This window comes from Vespa mandarinia, chromosome 9, assembly GCF_050613455.1.
Source record: "Vespa mandarinia isolate Hongniang chromosome 9, ASM5061345v1, whole genome shotgun sequence".
In the NCBI taxonomy this organism is placed as follows: domain Eukaryota; kingdom Metazoa; phylum Arthropoda; class Insecta; order Hymenoptera; family Vespidae; genus Vespa; species Vespa mandarinia.
The window spans coordinates 2,533,758-2,560,000 of NC_140818.1; the positions used below are offsets into that span (position 1 = coordinate 2,533,758).

At 29.2% G+C, this 26,243-nt stretch overlaps 6 protein-coding genes across 22 annotated transcripts in view; 5 read left to right on the forward strand and 1 right to left on the reverse strand.

Moving 5' to 3' along the window:
• The first annotated feature begins 3,574 nt into the window (after window positions 1–3,574).
• On the forward strand, window positions 3,575–5,220 carry IFT46 (intraflagellar transport 46). Its single transcript, XM_035877320.2, has 3 exons — window positions 3,575–3,923; window positions 4,202–4,390; window positions 4,495–5,220. The coding sequence occupies exons 1-3, from the start codon at window positions 3,691–3,693 to the stop codon at window positions 5,069–5,071; spliced, it is 999 nt and encodes a 332-aa protein (XP_035733213.1). The 5' UTR covers window positions 3,575–3,690; the 3' UTR covers window positions 5,072–5,220.
• A 1,313-nt stretch (window positions 5,221–6,533) lies between these two features.
• On the forward strand, window positions 6,534–10,996 carry ClC-b (chloride channel protein 7). 2 transcript variants are annotated; one of them, XM_085659324.1, is made up of 13 exons: window positions 6,534–6,927; window positions 7,369–7,494; window positions 7,579–7,777; window positions 7,857–8,110; window positions 8,191–8,368; window positions 8,460–8,609; window positions 8,691–8,984; window positions 9,058–9,227; window positions 9,307–9,486; window positions 10,099–10,308; window positions 10,373–10,618; window positions 10,691–10,771; window positions 10,855–10,996. In XM_085659324.1, the coding sequence occupies exons 1-13, from the start codon at window positions 6,766–6,768 to the stop codon at window positions 10,954–10,956; spliced, it is 2,352 nt and encodes a 783-aa protein (XP_085515450.1). In that variant the 5' UTR covers window positions 6,534–6,765; the 3' UTR covers window positions 10,957–10,996. The 2 variants fall into 2 exon arrangements, with proteins under 2 accessions (XP_085515450.1, XP_085515449.1); XM_085659323.1 differs by having other exon boundaries at window positions 6,535–6,927; window positions 8,460–8,984.
• A 214-nt stretch (window positions 10,997–11,210) lies between these two features.
• LOC146872749 (uncharacterized) lies at window positions 11,211–11,941 on the reverse strand. Of its 2 annotated transcripts, none has more exons than XM_085659334.1 (2): window positions 11,806–11,941; window positions 11,211–11,393 (listed from the first exon to the last, which is right to left on the reverse strand). In XM_085659334.1, the coding sequence occupies exon 2, from the start codon at window positions 11,322–11,324 to the stop codon at window positions 11,211–11,213; it is 114 nt and encodes a 37-aa protein (XP_085515460.1). In that variant the 5' UTR covers window positions 11,325–11,393; window positions 11,806–11,941. The 2 variants fall into 2 exon arrangements, with proteins under 2 accessions (XP_085515460.1, XP_085515459.1); XM_085659333.1 differs by having other exon boundaries at window positions 11,694–11,830.
• Window positions 11,874–15,993, forward strand: LOC118446535 (uncharacterized). 7 transcript variants are annotated; one of them, XM_035877310.2, is made up of 3 exons: window positions 11,874–12,018; window positions 12,639–12,702; window positions 14,203–15,993. In XM_035877310.2, the coding sequence occupies exon 3, from the start codon at window positions 14,422–14,424 to the stop codon at window positions 15,685–15,687; it is 1,266 nt and encodes a 421-aa protein (XP_035733203.1). In that variant the 5' UTR covers window positions 11,874–12,018; window positions 12,639–12,702; window positions 14,203–14,421; the 3' UTR covers window positions 15,688–15,993. The 7 variants fall into 7 exon arrangements, with proteins under 7 accessions (XP_035733203.1, XP_035733207.1, XP_035733206.1 ...); XM_035877313.2 differs by lacking the exon at window positions 11,874–12,018 and adding an exon at window positions 12,042–12,154; XM_035877314.2 differs by lacking the exon at window positions 12,639–12,702 and having other exon boundaries at window positions 11,875–12,018.
• Window positions 15,994–16,685: 692 nt separating this feature from the next.
• LOC118446536 (diphthine methyltransferase) lies at window positions 16,686–20,940 on the forward strand. Of its 3 annotated transcripts, XM_085659331.1 has the most exons (5): window positions 16,851–17,018; window positions 17,412–17,567; window positions 19,596–20,223; window positions 20,287–20,422; window positions 20,496–20,940. In XM_085659331.1, exons 2-5 carry the CDS (start codon window positions 17,457–17,459, stop codon window positions 20,860–20,862), a joined length of 1,242 nt encoding a protein of 413 aa, XP_085515457.1. In that variant the 5' UTR covers window positions 16,851–17,018; window positions 17,412–17,456; the 3' UTR covers window positions 20,863–20,940. The 3 variants fall into 3 exon arrangements, with proteins under 3 accessions (XP_085515456.1, XP_085515457.1, XP_035733208.1); XM_085659330.1 differs by lacking the exons at window positions 16,851–17,018; window positions 17,412–17,567 and adding an exon at window positions 16,686–16,844; XM_035877315.2 differs by lacking the exon at window positions 17,412–17,567.
• Window positions 20,941–21,296: 356 nt separating this feature from the next.
• Window positions 21,297–26,243, forward strand: part of LOC118446533 (uncharacterized) — a 36,506-nt gene continuing 31,559 nt past the window's right edge. For 5 of the 7 annotated variants that reach the window (XM_035877301.2, XM_035877300.2, XM_035877296.2 and 2 more), the window contains exons 1-2: window positions 21,300–21,450; window positions 21,755–21,969. The gene's annotated coding sequence lies outside the window, so the exon portion shown is untranslated. Of the gene's footprint in view, window positions 21,451–21,754; window positions 21,970–23,173; window positions 23,362–26,243 lie in introns of those variants that run through there. The other 2 variants (XM_085659322.1, XM_035877302.2) reach the window with 2 other exon arrangements.

The following is a 26,243-nucleotide window of genomic DNA, read 5'->3' on the forward strand; positions in this document are numbered from 1 at the left end:
GAATATACATTCATATACGAAAAAATTATCATCGAAGATAAATATTAATTTAAAAGGTAGATCATTATCCATAATTTATCGATCTATGAACATTTCGTTAGATGTAATAATTAACCTCGAATATTTTTCTTATTAAATGCTGTTTGCTTTATCTTACTTTATCTTTTTTTTTCTTTCTTCAAAATATATGCATTATCATACATATACATTATGTATGCACACATACATCATCGTACGATTGATAATAGACGAGATAACGTATTATGACAAACGAGTACATTTGTCCTGATAGATCTCTATTTGATCTAAACCCGTGTGAGCCTTATCGGTTTTTATTACATCGACTTATTATTAGACTAAAAAGTAGAATTAACAGTCTAACGACCATCTCTGTCTATACGAAAATCCACAAACGAGTTTATTAAGGAAAGAACCGCAAACAATCATTAATGATAAAATGAGAAAATCGAGGAACACACACATACACCTATTTAAGTAAGGATATAGAAGGATTTTAATTACTGTAACTGACGCGCGCTAACATCTTTGCATATCTGTTTACGTGTAGGTGCGCGCATGGGCATGTGTGTGTGTATGTGTGTGTAAATATATATGTATATATAAGTCTCTTTCATCAAACCGGAATACAGTTTTATCAGTTGCACTTGATCTTTTTCATTTATTTAAGCTTGGTTGACTGACTGTGACTATGAAATTTCTAAATATCTTTTCTTTTTTTTTTGTTCTATAGAACGCCATAGAAATATATACATATATATATATATTTATTAAGACATATTTATTAAGCACATCGAAAATAATAAACGATGAGTGTGTAAATCAGTAAAAAAGAATTTTTAAAAGTGAAAATATAGATCCCCACATATTTATATATACCTATTCTTTGATCAGTATTAAAATCTGCCATTGTTAAAAATGTTTAACGATATAGAACCGACACGTTCAGACGATTCATAAAGAAAGAAATATTACTTATATAGATCAATTTTATTTGATTTTTTTTTGAAAAAAATAAATTAAAAAAAAAAGATCTTATAACATGTTTGATTGTCTGTGTGCATGTGTATCTGTGGATTTCATAAATTATGTTAAATATATGACTTCCTTGATATTAGAATACCAATTTATTTTTATAGTTTTCTATTGTCATTTTGTAAAAAGAGACACAATAACGAATATATGCATATTTTCTTAATAATAAATAAAAAGAAGTAAAAAATATAAAAAAAGAAAGACAGAAAATGAACGTATATAGATATGTATATTTTTAAATACCTATTTCAGACATTTTATATATAGGTATATATGTATATCAGAAATCTTATACATATTTATGTACGCATGCATAGTACAGGACGAATCAAAAGTTCCTTGGTGAACTAAACATTTCTAGGTGATCTTAAAAATTAATTATTCTTTTTTAATCTTAATTCTTATAAATTTCTATAAATCTCTTATTAAATCTTATAAATCTCTAAACTTTAAAAAAAAAAGGATCTAAAGAGTCTCGAAAAAGAATATAATTGATTTTTAAAATCGGATAGAAACTTTTTCTCCGCACTTTCTCGTATATTTTTACATGTAATATTTTAGGTCTATTTATATACGGGCATGTATGTATAGCAGAAATCTTATACATGTGTACATATATATATATACATATATGACATAAACTTATACTGCTGAGTATTACTGAGGTCAAATAAATGAAAAAAGTTCATATAAACTTCGGTCCAAAAATGCTTTATCGAAAAAATATATGCTGTTTGGTCCCATACTTCTTTTTTGTGTGTGTGTTTAATAAATCTATTCTAAGAACGGAAAATTATGTGCACACGCGAATATACAGCTATTATATCTATATAATATAAGTCTAATATTACGTGTCATAATTCATAATTTGACAATGAGATGTATCTTTGAAGACAGATACAAATAAATTAAATCTTCTAACCATAAATAAGATGTTAATTACATTTCTCGATTGTCTGATATTGAGACAGAAAAATAAATCCATTTGATACATTTAAGCTGTTTATTTACTAAATATATAAGTAAGTACATATGAAAGGGAATTCCATGTACATCATAAACAGTGACGGATTTATTCATAAACGATGTAGGAGGTCTCTTCGGGTCTCGAAAGACTGGGGCCCAATCACTACACTATCAAGATATAGATTTATATTATATAATAAATTTAATTTAATATATAATGGTCGATATATCATTTTTATTTATACATTTTGTTATTATATATTTCTCAATTTATCATTTACGTGAATAATTGAAACAAGAAAATATAGATATATTATGGATAATTGATTTATTTCAATGGCTACCCAAAAAACTATTAATGCCTCAGGCCTCTTGAAAGTTAAATCCGCCAGTAGACATGAATGCACGATCGAGTGTTTGTACACCAAATATGCAAGCCATAAAATCGACTAGAATGGAAAATGATCCTGAATTACATGTTTTTTCTACTCTTATACATTTTTTTTGTGGTTGATATCTCTACCGAGATATCAGACATTTTATCAGACTCGATAGTTACACTATTAAATTTTGTGCTATGAATGAGCAAAAATGAAATGGTTATTAATTCATTCGAATAAATATTACGAAAAAACAAGAAAGTGAATTTTTTTATTAGAAATTTCATTTATTAAAAAAATCGGTCATTCTCGAGATATAAGAAATATAATTTATTTTCATATGGATTAAAAATAACAATATCAATTCATTTAACAATCAATAATTGATTTGAAATAATTAAGGTAATTTTTTGTAAGAAATAAAATGTGAAGAGAATAAAAATTTTATTCCGTATAAACAGAGTATATTTTTATATTTGAAAAAATTATTAATTCGATTAAAAGAGGCATATATTTGTCTCAAAAACTTTTTTACATTTATCACTGCGTTTATAATAAAATAAAAACGAAAAATATCGTCATCTTCGAAAATGTTTCTTCATTTTCTTTCAAAGTGACAAACAAAATGGAATTAAATTTTAATTAACTTAAATATTCTCTATTTGTATAAAAATTCTCAGAATTTTTTTAAGATTGTTCAACTTTCTGTAATTAAAAAAAAATTTTTTTTTTTTACTTATAAAATACATTAAAACAAATAACTTTTTCTAATGGAATTTTTCTATATTTGTAAATAACTTTTGAAAAGAAAAATAAATAAAAACGAAAAATGATGGAATTTTAAAAGATATTTTTTTCACTCTCTTAGAATAAAAATGAATATCAACAAAAATGGCGTTTCAGTCAGAAAAAAATTTTCTTCGTATATTTCACTTCTAGTTTTATTCTAATTTCATTCTAATCTTGGGGATTTCCGGATTCAAGATATTAGTAATTCTTTCGTAGAAAAAAATAAAATTGCAATATTATAAAAAAAAAATTATTATTCTATAATTTTAAATATTAAATATACAGATATAAAATGTGCACTGGTGAGTCATGATCGATCAGACGTTAAAACCATGGTAACGAAATATGAAACAAATAGAAAAGATTCGTTCATTCAACAATAAATACAGTAGTTAATCAGAATACTTTTATAATAATAGTTAAATTGCAGTAATCATAAAAAATCACATAAAAAAATATAATAATTACTAATTACTATTAAAATAATTTCTAAACTTTGAAAATGACGACAATGGACGTCAAGGAAAGTAGCGAAGAGGAGGAAGAAGAAACACAAGATATTTCGCCGTTCAGTAAATTCGACGAAAGCATCGAAGTTCGTAATGCAGAAGAAATTAAAAGCCCTGTTAATCATCCAAGGCCACCGAGTTCAAGAAAAGGTCGAAGAAATTTTACGAACGACGGACTTGACATTTTAGAGGTTACCTCACCGCGGGAAAGGCGCGAATTTCGAAGGTAACAGCTAATCTATAATATGATTAATACTTATGTCAATTTTTGTTCATATCAAAAAAAAATTATATGAAATAAAAATTACAGTATAAATCTTATATTAGTATATAACTATATAATTGAAAAATATAAAAATAATATATATATTAAGTATAATGTACTTAATCAAGATTAACTTGCTGAGACAAATTAATAATTAAGTTTGTATAAAAAAATTAAAAAAGGTATTGTTAAGGATTAATAGTTAGAATTTATTTTTTTAAATCTGTTTATAATTAAAGATATCCTGATCAAGAGAGATTCGGTAAATCATTAATGATCGGTAGCGATCCATCAGACAGCGAAGAGACAGATGACGATGATATCCAAGAATCAAGTATATCCAAACAAATGGAAATATACAATCCAAAAGAATTCGAAGATCTCAATGTATCAACCGAGTTAAAGGAACTCTTTCAGAATATTTCCAGGTATTATAAAATTTCTTTATAATAAAAAATCACATAAAACAATTTTTTTTTCTTTTATTCTAAAATAAGAATTAAAAACATTTATCTCATAAACTGATCATCAGGTATACACCACAAAAGATAGAATTGAATTACAAGTTGTTACCATTTATTCCTGACTATATACCAGCAGTCGGTGATATAGACGCCTTCATAAAAATACCTAGACCAGACGGAGTGGAGGATAAAATAGGTCTTGCTGTATTGGACGAACCTTGTACAGAACAATCCGACCCAGCTGTATTACATTTACAATTAAGAACTCATTGCAGAAGTGCTGGTGCACCTAGGCAAGCAGTGATAAAAAGAGTCGAGGATGCAGAAAAAAATGTTAAGGCTATAGAGAAATGGATCGAAGATATGAATCAACTTCACAGAAGTAAACATCCGCCTGCTGTACAGTTGACTAAAGCAATGCCTGATATCGACACGTTGATGCAACAATGGCCGCCGGATGTTGAAGATCAACTGAACGAGGCCCCACTTGATTTCACCATGCTCGATTGCGAATTATCACGTCTCGTTGATATTGTCTGCCATCTACTCGACATTCCTTCACATGATGGCTACAGACTTGAAAGTCTTCATACTCTTTTTACACTTTATTGCGAAATACGAAACGCAACATCGCAAAAAATATGAAAGTTTTATTTTATTTCATTTCACATCACAAGATTAATTATTATTTTATTATTATTAATAATTATTGTATATATCGTTTGTGAGTGCTAAATGTAAATTATACTTAGCATAGTATACAATTGAATTAATGTAAATTATATTATAAATATCATATCATCTTTATTTTAAATAAAAGTTAGCTTCTAAAGAATTACGATAATTTTAAAAAATAAATTGATTATATCTATATTTTGTTGTATGTACTCCATACATAATTTATTGTCTGCTATGTAACTTTAAAGTCACATAGTTTTTGAATTATATTTCATTTTCTTTTTTTACACAAAATAAATTGTCATTTCATATTCAAAAAGATTATTTGGTGAATATAAATTACACCTAGCATTATCTATAGTATAATATATAGTATAGTATATACTAATATAAATTATAGTATAACTTCCATGTTACATAAGTTCTACTTTAAATGCTAACAAAACAGAAATTATTAAGAATTATGATAACCTTAAGAAAGGAATTAAGTTAATCATATCTACACTCTCTTCGTTCTGTAAATATACATACATAATTTATTATCACATATATTATATAATATAATATAGGAAATCTTCGTAATCACCCTATTACATAATTAATTTGAATACTCAAGTACGTTGGAAGTTAACATTTCTTTTTAATGATATTTAAACATTGATTGTGGCCAAGTCACAAATATGTATACACACACATGTACATATATATATATATATATATATATATATATATATATATATATATATAAAGTAATAACGATAAGTGATAATCACGAACAAGGAAAACATGTGCAAAAAAGATAAAAGAAAAATTATCAACTCTTTGAAATATTCCATCAATTCATCATTAAAAACTGTTTGACTTAAATAAACCATCAAAAAATACACATATATAAATTATACGTATTAAGTGAAATTATATAAAAATTGTACATTATATGAATTATACATATTACGCAAATTAGACATATATATATGTATATATGAATATTAAATAAATATAAATTATATCTGGAATTAATACATATATATATATACTACACACACACACAAATATTAATTATGTAATTAGATATAAACACTCAAGATGGCGTCCATTAAAATATAAGCACTAACATATAATTAAGGATACGATTAATATCGACAGCAGGTCGATTGCAGGTCTGCTTTTCAATCGTCTGTTACTAATTCAATCGACATATGCAAATATACGAGACCATTCTTCTCCCGCTCCTTTCCCTTTCCGCAATATTATTCTTATCCCTTCCACGTGGTCTAGTGTTAACGCATGCGTATGTTACCATTCTATTGCCCTCTCTCTTTCTCTCTTTTACTCACTCGCTTCCGGAACATCGTATATGATAAATGATTCAGAATTATGTGGTATTTGAATGAGTAATGCTTTATCTCTCTTTCTTATATGTCAGTCAGTATATCATTCGAAACTGTAGCATTAATACTGTCGTCTGTGAGATAATTTTTTCGTAATACGTTAATCACATAAATACTAAACTTTTATAAACAATAGTAATAATAATAATAATAATAATAATAATAATAATAATAATAATAATAATAATAATAATAATAATAAATATGAAAGCGTAACGTCAATAGTAAATAAAGTCGGTTTTCCAAAAAATATTAATAAGAGAAAATAAAATGACAAACAGTCCAACAACAACCCACATCAACGTTAGAATAAATAGCACCATTGACGAGACTGATATATCTCTTAATAACGAAGACGTCGAAGAAAGACTTTTAAAACCTCGAAATAATTTCGCTTCTTACTCGAACGAGGATATCAACGTTAGATTTCGGGTAAGACAATCAACAGTTCTTATTTATTTCAATCAACAATTTTTCATTCCTTTCTTGGGGTCTCTTTATTCTCTTTGTTTGATAATAATCATCCTAACCTTACTTCGTATTCTATATCAATTCTTGTTTATGATCTTCTTACGTTTGTGAATGAGGTCTATGGAAATCTTCGAAATGAAAAACTTTAAGAACTGATTGTTCTTTATTTGCTCATCTATGAATATAATAATAAATAATTTATGCACTTATAACAATTTTTTGTATACGCTATCTATAAACACCTGTATTATTATATATTTTTTCATTCGTAGGATATTTGATTTACAAAAAATAATGGAATTATTATGAGAACATTTTTAATTAAATATTTTAATTATTAGAGTATTTATCGTTGCATAAATAAAAATTTTAGTTGTTTTTCTTGTTTTTTGTTTTTAACAGAATGTTATTTATAATGGCATCTCCACGTGCAACATTATGGAAAGTCTTTCTAATCGACAGTCAAGAAGACTTAATAGTGGAGATATAAAACCAGGAGCAACTAATTTTCTCTCCATTAATTATGAGGTAGTTTTTTTATGTCTAAAATTGATAAGTATTATTATTATATAGTTCTAAACAATGATTGATTTTAATTTTTTCCTAATTTAGAGTCTCGATTATGATCCCTGTGAAAACTATCTTCTTCAAGATGAAGAAAGGAAAAAGGGCTACAAATTTGTTGTTAAGAAGAATTTTGCAAGATGGTTCATCTTTTTGTTAATAGGAATCTGTACTGCCTTTATAGCATGTTTTGTAGATATTTCAATAGAACAATTATCAAATATAAAATATGGATGTCTAAAAACTTGTATCCTTGACTATTGAAATTTACATGATTTTTTATAAGACAGTTTTTAATATAAAGACATTCTTACATATTATAACAGATGTAGATCACTGTGTGGTTAATAATTGTTTATGGCTACCATATTTATTATGGTTAACTTCCAATCTAATACCAGTCTTAATAGGTGCTTTATTAGTATCCTATGTTGAACCTGTTGCAGCTGGTAGTGGCATTCCACAGGTGAAATGTTATTTAAATGGAATAAAAGTACCTCGAGTGGTACGAATTAAAACTTTAGCAGTTAAAATAATTGGTGTCATTTGCACTGTCGTAGGTGGATTAGCTGGAGGAAAGGTAACATTAGTGATTTATTTTGGCAATAATTTTAAGTGAAAACAAAATCTACAATTATATTTTTTGCATTAATGAAAAAGGAAGGACCAATGATACACTCTGGAGCAGTAGTTGCTGCAGGAATATCTCAAGGAAAAAGTACAACATTTAAAAAGGATTTAGGAATCTTTAAATATTTCAGAGAAGATCATGAAAAAAGAGATTTTGTATCTGGCGGAGCAGCCAGTGGTGTATCAGCTGCTTTTGGTGCACCTATAGGTTAAAAATATTTTGTAGAATTATATATTTGCATATACATAGAAACTAAAGAATATCAGTATATATTTTTATATATAAATCAATATTTTAGGTGGAGTTTTATTTAGTATTGAAGAAGGTACTAGCTTCTTTAATCAAAGTCTTACATGGAGAACATTTTTTGCTAGCATGATTACTACTTTCACATTGAACATTATTCTTAGCACATACCATGGACATCTTGGTGATCTTTCTTATCCAGGTTTATTAAATTTGGGAAAATTTGATTCAATACCATACCAAGTTTATGAAATTCCTTTATTTATGATAGTCGGAATAATAGGTGGTATTTTTGGTGCTTTGTGGAATCACATAAATTACAAAATTACATGCTTTCGATTAAAATATATAACGCAAAAATGGTTGAAAGTAATAGAAGCTCTTATAATAGCAATAATGAGCGCAACAATGGGATTTTTGATGATATATTTTCTTGATGATTGTAAACCAATTGGACAAGATCCTACTAAATTTCCTATTCGGATGTATTGTAAGGAAGGAGAGTACAGTGCAGTTGCTGCTTTATGGTTCCAAACACCAGAAAGTAGTGTGCGATCTTTATTTCATGATCCTAAAGGTATTCATAATAATATTGCATATTTTATAATACACTCTTGAAACGTAAGAATATTTATATTCTTTCTTTATAGGTTCTCACAACGATATAACATTGGCTATTTTTATTATACTTTATTTTATCCTAGCAGTTTTTACATTTGGATTATCTATGTCTAGTGGACTTTTTATACCATCACTTCTAATTGGTTCTGCTTGGGGTAGACTTATAGGATCAGGATTATCAAAAATATGTCCAGATAGTGTAAGAAAAAATTAGAAAAAATATAGAGTATGTAATTTTAATATTTTACTCAAATGGATATTTATTTTATTCACAACAGACAGTATTGGATCCTGGAAAATATGCTTTGTTAGGAGCTGCTGCACAATTAGGTGGAATTGTTAGAATGACAATCAGTTTAACTGCAATTTTGATTGAAGCAACTCAAGGGATATCTTTCGGTTTGCCTGTAATAATAGTTCTTATTATGGCAAAATGGGTAGGCGATTTCTTTAATGAGGTAAATAAATAAAAAATTACATAAAATTTAATAATCATAAAACATTGGCTAATTGAATCAGTCAATAAGCAATGCCAGAATTTTCAGTATTTTATATTTTATAATATTTTATATTGAAAATTTCAACATCATTTATTGGCCCTAATACAATGCTATTAAAAAATATTATTAAAAAATACTATAAAAAAAATATACTAATATTATTCATTTAAATATAAAATATTGGCCGATGTTACATTTATTGGTCAAATATTCTGAGTTCAGAGTCATGTGAAGTTGATTCGTAAGGCCAATTGCCTCTTATCCCCACTCTTTTATTTCCTCTTAACGGATTCTCGCTCCCACCATAGCAGTATTTTCGAGTGTCTGTTCACTGTTGCTACACTGCCACGCAACTACACTCCTACATCGTTCTTAAACAAAGAAATTATCTATCCATTATCTAAAATTAAAAATTTGAAATCATTAAAGAAGTAAATTTACTCTAATGGAAATATAGTAGTGATTGAATTTTCTTCTCCGTCGAAAAGTTTGCATGTTTACAGATTAAATAATTATATCAAATTATAAAATACATATAATTATAATTATTTAATAATAATTATTTCATAGGGCATTTATGATATTCATATACAAATGGCAGGAGTACCGTTATTACCCTGGGAGGCACCTCCTTTGTCAAATAATATATATGCTAGCGAAATTATGAGTCATCCTGTGGTAACTTTAAAAACTGTTGAAAATGTAGGACACATTGTGGAACTTTTAAAATGTATTTCATTTAATGGATTTCCTGTAGTAGATCCTCCAAATAGTGATCAGGTAATGCATTCTATAATCTATCCAACAAAAATTATAATTCTAACCTTATTGTTAATATTTTCAGAACGAAATACATTCTTATGGTCGATTTCGCGGACTAGTGCTACGTTCTCAGTTAATAGCACTTTTACAAAATAGAGTATTTAATGAATATGCAGAATTTTGGGAATCAACATTGGATATCAAAGTATTTCGCAAGGATTATCCACGATATCCATCTATCGAACAAGTTCATATTACAGAAGAAGAAAAAACATATACAATTGATTTAAGGCCTATTATGAATCCTTCTCCATATACATTACAACATGTTAGTATTTTTATTTTATAATAATATTTTGAAGAAAATAATTTTTATGTAAAAAAAAATTTTTTTTTTCAGTCTGCTACACTGCCACGTGTTTTTAGACTTTTCAGAGCTTTAGGTCTTCGTCATTTACCTATTGTAAATGACACCAATGAGGTATACAATATTATGTATATAATGCTCACAATGTCATATATTAATCATAAAATTAAATAATATTGATAATGTTGATTATATAGGTAGTTGGAATGATTACACGAAAAGATGTTGCTAGATACAGAATATGGAAACATAGAGGTAGAATGGGATTGGATGAACTTTTAATTACTGACACTATATAAATTGATGATATTGAAGAAAAATTTTTTATGTTGAAAGGACGAAATTATTGTTGGTCAAATGCTTAATAATATTTTAGACTGTTATAATGATTTTTAGAAAAAGTACAAATATTCCTTTATGAGGTTAACATAGTTTAATTAAAATGGCACAATAAGCAATCTGCATATAGTATATAAAAATATGCGAATCGCTCAAAATATGTATATATATATGTGTGTGTATATATATATATATATATGCAAAGAAGTAAGATTTAATTATTAACAAATAATTCCCAGCCAAGCCATGACCATAATGTAAAAAACAGGTACATCGGAATGATAATTAATAATAAAAGAAAATAATATTCGAGCTGTGGAATATACATATTTCATTTATATTTGTACATATAATTAATGTTTTAGTCGATTTCTCTTTTGTTGTATAAATAATATACCTGCAACAAACAAAAAAGAGTATATATATATTTTTTTTTTCATTTAGATTATACAAAAAATATTTATATTGTATATATTTATACATTTATTTGTTAAATATTCAGAAAAATATTAAAAAATAAATTATAAATGGATATAGTGTTTTTAATTATAAACATCATAAATGTTACATTTATAAAAATATAAACAATTAAATTTTGTATTTGTATACAATCGTACATATGCATAAGAAAACAATTTATTTAAAAAAAAAACTAATAAATTAAAAAATCACAAATATAAATAAATAATAAGTTAACCTCTAATTTGTAGAACTGACGAAAAGAAAGTATAAGAATTTATAGACATTGACTTTGATTAGTTGCACGAAGTTATTTTGGGAACGAATCACCTTGAAGCAACGCTACCTACGTAAAGTGGAAGAATCTATCTCTCTCTGATCTACAATAAACTCCAATTACTTAGTATTTTTTCGCCGAACTATACCAGTAAATGTGATTGTCTATTGCCAAATCCAACGTATTCTATTGAAAGCTCAATATTTTATACCGTTCGTTTGTCAATCATTTTCTAAGTTTATAGAAATTATTCTGAAATTGTGTATTTACTTGGTACTTTTTCAACGTAAGTAATAGAATCAATAAATCTTTTATCGAAATGTACGTAAAGTCATAACCTTATTTCCTAAAAACGTTGTCACTGTACGTCCGCCATTGTTACGATCGGTTTATCATCAACTCAAGGCGGGAAATTTCAACATGTAAGAATACAAAACAATCGAAAACATTCTTATTTATATACTAATGAAAAATTAATAATTTAAATTAAATTATTATTATATAAAAGGAATATAATAAATAGAACTTATATTCAAAATTTCAAAAATTTCTTAAAATTCAAAAGACTTTCGTATTCTATCAAATTCAAAATAATAAAGAGACAAATATAAATCTATTAAATTTACATGACTTTGTTAGAAAGGTTAAGTAGATTGTATACAAAGCATTATTTGGTATCGTTTAATAAAAAAAAATCTAACGGATCTTATTACACATAATTAATATAGTTAGACTTTTGAATATAAACAAAAATACGAAAAAATTTATTTGTAATAAGTTTCCTAAGTAAGAATTCATATTCGAATCGAATCAAAGCCATTTTGATTATGATCATAACTTAAATTCTTATATATCGGTATAAACAAAATATGCGTTTTAATGTCAAAACTTTGTCATTTCTTAAAGGAAGATTAATGACCTTGGAAGATAGAACATTTGGGATCAGGAAATATAAAAGGAGAGAATCAAAGTAAGTAGAGAGAAGAGAAGACGGAGTCGGCTTCCTCGTGGGTCGATCGTGCCGTTGAAAAAGCAATAAGGAGAAGGGAGAATAAGAAAGAGAGAGAGAGACAGAGAGAAAGAGGGAGAAAGAGAGAAAAAGGGGAAGAAGAAAGGAAAGAAGAGAGTGGGAGGGAAAGAAAAGGATAGAAAAAGAGGAAAGGCGCCGTCCTCCTAGTGGTCGTCCGGCGAACGTCTTCGTGCTTTTTAAGACGCGGCCGGTGGCCGGTCAATAGTTTCCCGGTTTCTCTCTTTCTCTCTCTATCTTTCTCACTTCTGTGTGTGTCTCTCTCACTCTCTCTCTCTCCCTCTCTCTCTCTCTCTTACTCTCTTCGGTCGTACACCTGTCCGTCGTGAAGTTGCAGACGGAGAGGTAGGAAGGGGTTATGGTCAATAAACGCAACCACGTCACACGCAGCCTATCGGCGACCCCGCTTGGCCCCTTAAAGTGGCCCCGAACGAAAATCTTACATGTCGACCCGATATTTCCTTTTGTGCGTTTGTCTGCAGAATATCTTGAGAAAAGTTCGATCGATTTTCATTTGCCCGATATCGACGGATTCCGTGTGTCCCGAGGATTGTACGATTGTGAAACAAGACACGTGCGCGTGCCGGTATTAACAAACGGTGGGTTGTTCGTACGTGTACGTGGATTTACCGAATTGCGTCCGCCATTGTTGTGATTGGTGGTGAACGTTCCAGAGAAGACGGCATTTCTTAACTTCGGACGCGCATGCGCATTATCGCGACAAACCCGACGACGCTCTTCTTTCGAATTTTCGGAGACGCGACGCACACACACACACGCTCGCGCGGCAACATATATACACACGCACGCACGCTACTACTACGCCATTATTACTATCCTACTAAACGCATACAAACGTGTGTCGGCGCGCGCGCGCCCGCCCGAGCATTTCGAAAATCTCATTTACCGATGCTTTTTTACGCACGTGCTTGCAACCCTGATTTTACACCTGTCGCTTGCGTTCGCACGCGCCCGCGCATTTCGTTTGACGCACTTTTACAATTATACATTTAAAAACGCCGGCTTGTCTTTTACTTCTTTCTTTCTTTTTGTTTCTTTTTCTTTCTTTCTTTTTCTCTCTCTTTCTTTCTCTCTCTCTTTCTCTCTCTCTCTCTCTCTCTCTTTCTTTCTTTCTTTCTTTCTTTCTCTCTCGCCCTGTCTCTTTTTTTACGTTTCTACAAGAAGGAATCTACGCTTACCCATTTTCTTAAAGGATCGCTGGCGTTCATAATGTGCGCGTCTTCTTATATCATAAGATTTTATATCGACGTATTATTTTTAAAACGCAATTATATCGATTCTACACTACGATACTTAAATTTTGAAACGATTTAACAATATAGATGTAACTAATGCAGTATTTTTTTTTAATTGATTGGAATTAATAATATCGATAACGTTTTAATATTTTTGATGGGAAAACGAAGTGAATTTTTGTTTCAGGATAAATATCATATTCAGAGATAATATACTTCTGTCTTATTGGACATAAAAGTGTCTACAACAGTCTGGAGTATAGTGAGGAATAGAAAGAAACTACACAGTGGAATTGGCTGGACGTGTATGCCCAGCATATATTTTGCTAGGATTTGTTTTTTTAAATTTTGTAAAGATGACAGTTTATATTAATAATGATGTTTGTTACTCGCATAATTACGTGTTATGCCCAAGGCAAAGAAGAAATCTTACCTTAGAAAGGTAAGGGAAATGCGAGAGTATAGACGACAAAAACTAATGTCAGAAACAGCAGAGGAACGTGCTCTAAGATTATATACATCGGCTGAAAGAATGAAGAACGCTAGAGCAAAGGAAACTGAAGAACAAGCTGCTCTAAGAAGGATGCAAGAAGCTCAGAGAATGGCCAGGCATCGTGCTAAGAAGAAGCGTTGTCTTGATGAAAATCTAGCTAGGGAGATATCTAAAATTGCAGAACTCTCCAAAATGCCAGATGCAGCAACGATCGCTCAAATGTCTGAAATGAATATGAATAAAATATCTGCAGAATTGAAGCAGATGATGGAAAGAGGAAAAGTTCCCGAACATATAGTACAGATGGCTCAACTTGCGGAATTTAGTAAAATGACTGAATTAAACAAAATGTCTCAAGATATGGCGAAGAGATACGAAATGGAAAAGATGGCAGAATACGCTAAAACGACGGAATATGTAAAAATGCAAGAAATTGCCAAAATGTCAGAGATAGCTAAAATGAATGAAATGGTTAAATTGTCGGAAATGGCTAAGTACAATGACATAACGAAAATAAGTGAAATTGCCAAAATGAATGAAATGATCAAAATGTCTCAAATGGCAAAGATTAATGAGGCACAAAGAATGAACGAAATAGCAAAATTAAATGAAATGGTAAAAATGACAGAGATGGCTAAATATAATAACGATATAACGAAACTCAACGAGATCGCTCAAATTAATGAAATGGCTAAAGAGATAGCAAAAATGAATGAAAAAACTAAAATGAATGAAATGATCAAAATGGCAAATATACAGAATGATATAGCAAAAATGCCAGAGTACTCGAAAATAGCCGAAATGGCTAAATTAACAGAGTTAGCTAAGCTTAATGAAATAACAATAACAAAATTAAATGATCCTCCTCCACCCAAAGTAGCAGAAATTCCAAGAATTCCTGAACCTGTGATTACTGTGCCAAATCCAAGGAATTTGCAAAACGTTCAAACTGTTCAAGTAGCACAGGCTAGCCCATCTAGTACGATAAATTTTCCGACTGTGCCTGGTCAGGGTAAATATGCCCAGCTACTGGTTATTATCGAAGAACTCGGTAGAGACATTCGCCTCTCGTATGCAGGAAGCCGTAGTGCCGCGGAACGTCTGAAAATGGGTATACAGCATGCACGGATTCTCGTACGAGAATGTTTGTTAGAAACAGAACATAACGCGCGACAATGATCTGTCGATGAACTTAGCCGCTAGATTTTTAGCAGATTATTTTCCAAGATGATATGTATGATCTATCGAATGCAGCAGATTATTATCTTTGTTCAAACAAAAAAGTTTACAAATTACAAGAAATATATCTGCTGCTATGTATATTATGCCATCTTGCCGATATAAGCTTAGTACCACTTTGACAATGAATCAAAATACATTATAATGGACTGCTTGTTTAAAAATATTATGCAATCTGATAAATACTTGTAATGTATTTGGTATATTAGATTGTCAAAGAAAAGAAGTTTTAAGCCAGTGGTATTTAAGGCTTAATTAATACATATTATTATTACTATGATTATTATTATTATTATTATTATTATTATTATTATTATTATTATTATTATTATTATTAATGAATTGGTTATTTCATTGTTTAATTGCACTTAATTATCTTCAAGTGCAGTTATATGCATATTTTTATATGTATATATATATGGCATATAATTATATCATGCGTATATGTATATATACGTCTACATTATGAATTTTTAAATAGGGGAAAAGATTGTTTTAAAATTTTTTTTTGTTTTATAAAAGATCGTATGTTTTTGATGTTTGGGTCTCATGCGATAGAAAAATCTATAAATAATCCTTAGACTTGACTAAGTTCTAATGTAGAACATAGAGTATATCAAACTAGAAACAATGTGTACACTGAAGAGTCTTCTCACTTATATTTTATATATAAAAAATATTTTATTGCAATTTTGGTTAATACGACGGGTATACAATAATTACTTATAGTATACGTATGAGAAGAAAATTGATCAAACAAAAATGTACCTACGAGAAATATAATCCCTGGACATAAATATGAGGTATTGCTCAATAAAGTCTCAGTTTTTTTAAAATGTCTACTCTATCACATTATTTTTCTCAAACAAAGATGTGAATGAATACCAACAAAAAAAAATAAAAATTTCAGTATTTATTATTCTCGTAAACGTAACACACGTATATAACTGTGTGATTGTATTACAATCGTATACGTTGTTTTAATGAAAATACATTTAACATATATATTTTTATTATTTATAATTAAAATTGTTGAAAACCAAATGAAATATTTAAGAAAGCATATTTTCTCTTTTATTTACATTTGGGAAGGTTAGGTAAGTAGCACATATATACTGTAATAGTATATAGAGAAAACCCGACTGCGGCGCAACGTCTTGCGGCTGCAAGTTGCAGCGTGCCGATAAAAAGCTAAGTGATTGGTTATTTTTCGCTTATGTACTTATTGTACGATTATATATAAACAGTGCAACTGCAGTTCGTTATTTAAGGTATGTAAATACAATTAAACATGTCTATATTTTTCACGATTATGAAAAAGCGTATTTGAGGTTATGATAGCGTATCGAGGCTATATGTACTCTTCTTGTCTTTTTCTCTCTCTCTTTCTCTCTCTCTCTCTCTCTCTCTCTCTTTCTCTGTCTTTTTTTCTCTCTCTCTCTTTCTCATGATTTTATAAAATAATAAATAAATATAAAAAGTATAATTGTTTAAAAGTTTATAATTAATCCATTATTACTTTAATTGTTATAATTATGCGCTATCTTTTTCTCTCTCTCTCTCTCTCTCTTTCTTTCTCTTTCTCTCTCTCTCCTTCTCCCTTAAATTTATTTTGAGATTAATTTTATTTCAAATTTGTTGAAATAAATGAATTATTTATTAAGGTATACGATAAGGAAAATAATAGAAGAAAATTCAAGATAAAGAAGATGGAAGAAGAACGTGGAAATATAGAAGTTTGTAAGAACGTAGAAGTTTCTACAAAAGTAACAGAGCCATTGTTAAATGTTCCAAATCCCAGAGCTTTACAGCAAAATTCAGTGGTATCTACTACTATTCCTGGTCAATCTAAATATATTCAATTACTTAATGTTATAGAAGAACTAGGTCGTGATATTAGACCTAGCTATGCAGGCAGTCGTACTTCTGCTGAAAGAATCAAGCGTGGCATAGTACATGCACGTATTCTAGTCAGAGAATGCTTAGTTGAAACCGAAAAAAGTGCTCGTCAATAATGTATATATTACTAAATCACAAAATTGAGAAAGAAGTAGTAGGTCTTTTATATTATTGTGTCATTATGCAATTATATATAAAGAAAAAAAAATTGTTAACGTATCAAACTATAGAAAAAGTCATAACTATAGAATCTATATCTATTTTTATGAAGGAAAGGTGCAGACCTAATATATTACTCTTTAGGAATATATCATCTACCTCAAATATTGACCAACTTAAATCATAGTACAAGTTAGGAACATAATATTATACGAAGAATCTCATTTCACTTTCCTATCTTTTAAAATTATTTATTCTTTTAAACAATTGTTTATATATACACGAAGTATATAAAAACAAATGCATATATACAGAGAATGTCGGTATTTTTAAATATAATAATTATACCAAAGAGATACATAGTTTCTTGTTTTTGCCAAAGACTGAATAAAAACATAGACTTGCCAGTTTATGTTTTTATCTTATTTTAAAACTAATTTATTCATTCCTTTTGTTTGTGTAACTTAATTTATTTATTTTAATAACAATAAAAGATCTAAATGCTATGATTTTAATGAAGAAATAATGACAACACTGCCAAAAACACAGCAGAAGTAGTTTATATGCAAATCAAGCATAATTCTAAAGTACTAAGGATTTTTAGTATAAATCAATATATAGTTTTAATGGTAATGACCAACACCATATCTTTGAATGTCTTTCTCAGCTCTTCAACTGATAGTTTAACTAAATACAGCTATTGTCTCATAGAACATTTTATCTTCTGCAGTATAGATATAATACAAAGATAAAATGATTAATTCAAGAATAATAAACTGCCATAGCGAGAAAGAGAAGAAACACCATTTTTTCAGAATGTATTACTTAGAATGTGAAAAAATATATTATGACATTTTATAGACAGACTTAATAATCTTTTACATGCAAGCTAACCACAAAATACTCATAGTACAATATTTCTTATAAATACAGATTATACAATAGTCAGAATTTCTGCTACATACACGGCCTTATTCAAAGACATGCTGGTAGTACAAATATTTATTTCCTGATTTTTTAAGAATGATATTGTAAACAAATGAAACTGTATACTGTATAATTCGATTGATATAAGACAATTTATATAGACTCTATGATTTAAATGCAATTTTATGAAAATGATCGATGTGAAAGATTTTATATATATATGTATATATATGTATATATATATATGTATATATATATGTGTGTGTGTGTATGGATGATGTTAATAAGTTCCTAACTATTTTAATAATCTATCAATTCAATATAATGGTAGTATATTATTAGCAGTAAAATTTCAACTCTAATGGCTTATATCCAGCAAATGTATGAATGCTCTTTAAAAAAAAATTATATATATATACACATATATATAACTTCTATAGAAAAATGTTATATTACTGTGATCTGAATATAGAATATCTATATCCAAAGGAATATGAGTATACCTAGGTCAAGTACCCATAAGTGTACTTTTTTATTTTCCAAATAGATTCATTATTTCAATGAAATAACAATAGAAAAAAGAATAATAATCTTACAAACTTATTAATATATATGTTTTAAACTTTTATGTAATAATGTGCATTTATATATCGTCTTCGTATTATTTTATACCAATGTTAATTCATATTAACATTAACCATATGTTACTTATAATATATGAAACAAATAAAAGCTTTTGTATTAGAGCAATACATATTTTATTATCTATCAATATTATCGATTATAACATTGTAATCTCCAAAAATCTAATTCTATTAAAAATATAGTAAATTAATTTATTATTTATATTATTTCTGTTTCAGGTTGTGTACCTGCTTGTTTTAGATATGTTTCAAACTTTAAGTACATTCGATACACAACTTTACGCGGACTCTGTGGAATGGTGTCCCATAGAACCATTCAAAGACTTATTTGTATGTGGGACGTATCAACTGATAGTATCAACAGAAAGTATTTCGAAGAAAAAATCAAAATCAAGTAGACGTTTAGGCAGAATATATTTGTTTCAAGTCATTAAAGATGGTAGTATGAAGTTGTTGCAACAATTAGAAACAGAAGGGGTATTGGATATGAAATGGGCTCACGTTACGTGTAATCAAAAAATATTGTTAGGCGTTGTTAATTCGTTAGGCTATTTGCAAATTTACCAATTACAAAATGGAGATGACGAAATATTAAAATTAATGACAGAATTGAAAGTAAACGATCAGAAGGAAGAAATTCTAGCATTATCCCTCGACTGGTCTACAGGAAAATATTCTTGCGAAAATAATTCCATAGCTAATATAATAGTTAGCGATTCTACTGGTGGCATAACTTTATTCGAGTTACATAATGACCAAATGAAAATTCTAACGTCATGGTTATCTCATGAATACGAAGCATGGATATCTGCTTTCGATTATTGGAATGTAAACGTAATATACACTGGTACGAATAGCATTCTATAAATTTATCTTCACATTCTGATTTGAGAAATACTAATTATTTAAGGTGGAGACGATTGTAAATTTCAACGATTTGATATAAGAACAGGAAAGAAGTTTACTATGAGCAATATGATCCACACTGCTGGTGTTACTAGTATTCACAGTAATGCTGATAAAGAACATCTATTAGCATCAGGAAGGTATAAAGAAAAATATTTACACCGTATACTTATATACATGTTAGTATATTCTACAAAGATAAATGATTTTTAGTTATGACGAAAAATTACGTTTATGGGATACGAGAAATTTCAAGAGACCGATTTCAGAAACGAATTTACACGGTGGTATTTGGCGTTTGAAATGGGATCCTTTCGCGCGTCGATCTCTATTGGCAGCTTGCATGTACGGTGGATTTAAAGTAATCGATTGTCAGAATATTGAGACGCCTTCCATCGTTGATGAATATAATAACCACGAAAGTTTATCTTACGGATGCGATTGGTCATTCCTTTCGCGTCAATGTATCATGGAACGAGCTATATTTCAAACGAACGAGCAAAACTTAGGATTAGCGTGTACATGTACATTTTACGATCATGATTTAAAACTTTCTGTAGTACGTTTGACTGAAGAATAATCAAATTATGTATATTTATAATTATTACAAATGTATACTATATACATCGACATTTCATATATTACAACATATTTATATACGAACATATTCTAGAAACGTCTTTTGAAAAGATTTTCTTATAAACATTTACATTTCCTCTCTTAACGTTAGTTTCGATGACAACCGCGAGTTGGCGGAGATGTAACATTTTGTAATTTCACATATTACAAATCGACGATAATTTTGTTACACTTTTAAAATTCTCATAGATATCATATAAATCTTAAACTTAATTAATAAATTCGAAACAAATTCTTGGATATAAACAACGATAGACAAAAGTATGAAACAAAACACATCAATATCTTTATGCGCGAGAAGTTGGAGAAAAAAAAGAAAGAATTACGTCGATTAGTTCGACAAGATGCCGCTAGATGGGAGTGCGGCGGAGGCGCGATCCGCATTTCGCCGCGGCTAGTTCGATAAAAATCAGTCATAGCCAAGAAGGGGCTGTTTTGATGTCTGTCTGTCGCTCGACTACATTTATTCCTGTTTGAAGGAAATTAGTGCGTGATTTACGAGGTGTAAATTGTTGATCTATAGATCACGGTGAGTACCGATAAACTAGTTTTATTTCAAGACCGGCTTGTACATTGCTTCTTACATTATATATCGTACTTCAAAGTAAGAGAGAGAGGGAGAGAGAAGAAGAGAGAAAGAGAGAGAAAGATCATGAGGTGAATGGGTGAGGGAAGCAAGAGAGCAGGGCGGTCGTTCGTCGTTCGTTCGTTCGTATGTACGTTCGTTCGTTCGTACGTTCGTTCGTTCGTTCGTTCGTCTGTTCAGACGTCAATCCTTTTTCGCGAACATGTTTCGTTTAAAGAATCAATCCTGTGTATTTGATTAATTCAAGGATTTTTCATAATCTCCGATCGTCCATCAAACGAGTCAGGAAAAAGAAACGTTCGCCGGTTCCTTCAAAGAAAAATTGTACGTACGTCACAACTAGAGAAAGAGAGAGAGAGAGAGGGAGAGAGAGAAAAGAAAGGGTTTTTTTCTGCAAGACAACAGACAGGATCGAGGAACGAGCAATATATCGGAGAAAGGACTAAAGACGCAGAAATTAAGGTTAGAGATATTTCTGTCATTTAATTCTTTTTTCTTTGTCTTTTTCCTATTTTTTCTTATTTTTATTATTTAAAAGAGAATAGAAAAGGTGAGAGAAAAAGAAAAATTATTTGTCCGTCGATATCTTTTTTAAATTGAATTCTTGTGAAATATCGATCTACCAATGATATAGATTTTATTTTTTCGTAATGCTTTTCTAATAAACTTTCGATCGATTTTCAATCGATCATGCGTCTTCATAGAAGAGTTTTCTTAATACGACTAGCGATAGCATAATTTATTTATTATCTTTTTTCTTTCTAATGGTTTTCTAATCTTTATTCAGATTTTCAATCGATCGTGCGCTTCGTCGACTGAAGTAAACTCCTCTTATCGTTAGATGCGCGATGATATAATTTATTTTTTTTTTTTCTTCTAGTTTTTCAAATAATTATTTTTTGATCATTTAATTAGATCTAAATCGTGTATTTAATGTGTTAAATGTGTTCCCAATACGGTTAGATACGCAATAATATATATATATATATGTATTTTCTTTTATATTTGTTTAACATTTTTCATATATGTAGTTATTTAGATTCTCAATCGATCGTATGTCTTCGTTGTTAGACGAGTTCCTCATACGGTTAGATTCGCAAAATGAGATTTCTGAACGATTTGGAGCGCGTCGTTGCTTCTTTCTTTCTTTCTTTCTCTCTCTCTCTCTCTCTCATTCTGATAATTACGCGATGTTAGAAAGAGATAGAAAGATAGAAAAAGAGAGAGAGAGAGAGAAAGAGAGAGAGAGAGAGAGAGAGAGCGAGCTTAAAAATGAATTGCTAAAGCGTTTGCCATTATTTTTTAAACAGCTTTTTATCATTTTTCAAGGACGTTACTTTTCATTCTGTTTTTCTTTTCCTTGCCTATTTCTTTTCTAACAAATGTTTTTTTTTCTTTTTTTCTTTCATCGTATCTCTAATATAACGTAAACTGATCTATCTTATTTACGTTCATCAAGGTCGTTTTCGTGCTATTAATAATAAATATGACGAGTGACTATCTGTTCAATAGAAAAATAACTTATTTTTCTTATTTGATTCGATGCAATCACAGTGACATGCGTCGTTAGAGCTCAGTTTCAATGTGTATTTCGATCCGCTGTGAAAACATGTGTGTGTGTGTGTGTGTGTGTGTGTGTGTGTGTGTGTGTGTGCGTGTGCGTGTGTGTGCACGTATTGTTACTTTTATAAATAACAATCTTAATTAACGCAAACGACGTACATTTTTAATGTCACGTTACGAAGATGTTAGTTCGTGCGAGTTTCTTTTCTTTATTACTCCGTCTATTATTCGGTACACGAAGCTAAATGAAAAGATTAAATGCTTGATACTATCAAAAGGAACTTTAATAAAGTATGTATAGGCGTTATGCATACCATGGAATATGTATAGTATAGTTTCAAGTTATAACAGTAAAAATTATTTTAACTTAAAATTTGGATTAAATTTATTTAAATTTTATTCTTTTTTTTTCTTTTTTTTCGTTTGTTCATCAATTTTATTTAACGATTTACGTTCAAAGATAATTTTCAGAAATTCGCCGTTATTATTATTATTATTATTATTATTATTATTATTATTATTATTATTATTATTATTGTTATCATCATTATCATCATAACAATTTCTTTATTCGTGTGTCTATCATGATACAGTATTGTTTTAATGTAATAATAATTATTATGTAGTTGGTAAAATTGATTTGAACTTTTCACTTATTCATAAATTTTTATTTAACGATCTACATTGAAAAATAATTTTTAGATATTCGTCATTGTTATTATTATAACAAAGTCATTATCTCTTGATTAAATTACTCACGGTTTAAGACTTAATATTCTATGTATTGTTAGACTCCAAGAGTGCTCGTTGGCCAGCATATTAATTATCTCGTGGCTTTTGATCGTTAGTTCTAACGGTTCCGATCTCTCATCTTTCTTGTTTCTTTTTAATCACTCAGTTAAATCAAGAGAAAGAAAAATATAGAAAGAAAAAAATAGAAAGAAAAAAGAAAGGGATAGAAAGTTGGGCGGGGAAACAGCTGCTGGTTCATTTCTTTTTTTTTTTACAAGACGATGATAACGATAAGAATACGAAGAATGGGAAATAAAGATAGAAAAATTCAAAAATTTTGTTCGAATATTCCCGCCATTTTTCTTCGACCATTCTTCATCGTGCTTATTAATTTCACATATCATTTCTTATAAAAATTTCATTGCCTGCATAAATCGATATAATATCTAATAATGTCATCTTGAACTCGTACGTTAGAAAAAAAAAATTATATGTGACTATCGTGCATATCAGATTTTATTACTTCCGCGGGAATTACGAAAAGGGGTTAAAAGAAAGAGAAACGTTAGATCTTCCTTTAATAATCATCAGTTTTTATGATACGATTATGTATTTGTATATATATTGGATTTTCTTTTCTTTTTTTTTTTTATATTTTTTGGAACAAGAGGGAGAAAGAGAAAGAGAGAGAGAGGGAACAGGTAATGGAAGAAAACTTGAAAATACATTAAAAAGAGGAGATTAAAAACATATATAGATATTGCTTGCACAGGAATTATGAATGTAGGTTTAGAAAAAAATATTATTGTTATAGATTTTTCCAATTCTTCATACAGCGAATGGTGCTTATAAAATTGGCCAGAAAAGTTACGTATTGATTTTAAAATTAAAATTAAAATTTTTTTTTGGGAACTTTAGGCTCCTAGAGGCTAGTGGTTTCTTTTACAAGTATACGCTTATATAGTTTTAGTAATGTGAATAAAATAATTAGCATAAAAGCTAATTAGAAAAAGAATATTTGATTTTTCAAATCATTTTTAAGAATTTTCGATCTATTTAGGGATTTTTTACCCCTTCATCCTATATATATATATATATATCAGGTATTATTTTTGTTTTAAAAAAGAAGTCAGATAGTGTAGAGATATAAAAAAATGAAAAATTAAAAGAGAGAGAGAGAGAGATTCGAGTATTTGGAAAGTCAGTATGCAGCCTAGGATAACCACGGACCATCGTGAATGTGCGTGCAATAGAGCTTAATCGATCTGCGGCTGTGCCAACGTTACTACATGAAAACGGGATATCGTTGCGCGAGATGTATCCTCAAGAGCAATGGATAAATAAAACACCCCAACAACATCGTTGTCACCTAAGGGTGATATCCCAACTTCTTAATTTTTCCACCTAAACTACTTCATAGATAGTACGTTTCTATGTTTTTAATATTGTAATTAAGTTTTTAATAGGAATATGAATATAAAAAAAATCATTCCTTTTTCTTTTTATTTTTTTTTATTTTTTTGACGATGTTAAAATTATTGCAATTGATATTTAAAAAAAAATATTTAAGATTATTGCTTAATGTTCTTTTTTTTTCTTTTTTATAAGAGGACATTTAAATAATTTTGCATTTTAATTAAAAACATATTTCTGATGACTTTTCAATTATACGAGTAAACACGTACAAATAGTGATAATAGTGTAATTAATTTTTAATATGAATATTATTTGACAAATATGAAGAAGATTCTTTTTTATTATTATTATTTTTTTTTTTTTAAATTATTGCAACTTATGGCGATGGCGAAGGGGAGCGAATATGTGAATCGCGCTTTCGAAACATTAATTATCACGATTTCTTCGATCTCCTCTTCTTCTCTTCCTTTTATAAATTAGTAAAGAGAATATTCCGAAACGAAATTTTTACGCTTTTAAACGAACAAAGGGAACGAAGAACGAACTTTCGCGATTCGTTTTATTTCGTAATCGCGAGTTACACTCGTTACTTACATATTTCATTCATCACCATTTTATACTCTACCTTGTTCAATCTACCTTCCTCCTCCTACCCTTATCGTGCCTTGCCCTTCTTTACCCTGCCCCCTTTACCCAAGTCTCAACAGCTCGTTACTCCGTACGTTCCTGGAGATCCCATCGAAACAATGGAGGTTTCACCGGGTAACACGAGACTCCACCTCGGCTTCTCTCATGAAATGCACTGCGGGCATTCAGCGCGTATGAAATCCGGGATGACCCGCCATGCGTGTCATCTTCAAAGTGGTAGTGGTAGTAGTACTGTGATGTAGTATAGTAGTAAATAGTAATAGTAGTAGTAGTAGTGTACTGTACTAGTAAATAGTAATAGTAGTAGTGTAATGTAGTAGTAAATAATAGTAGTAGTAGTAGTAGTAGTGTACTGTACTAGTAAATAGTAATAGTAG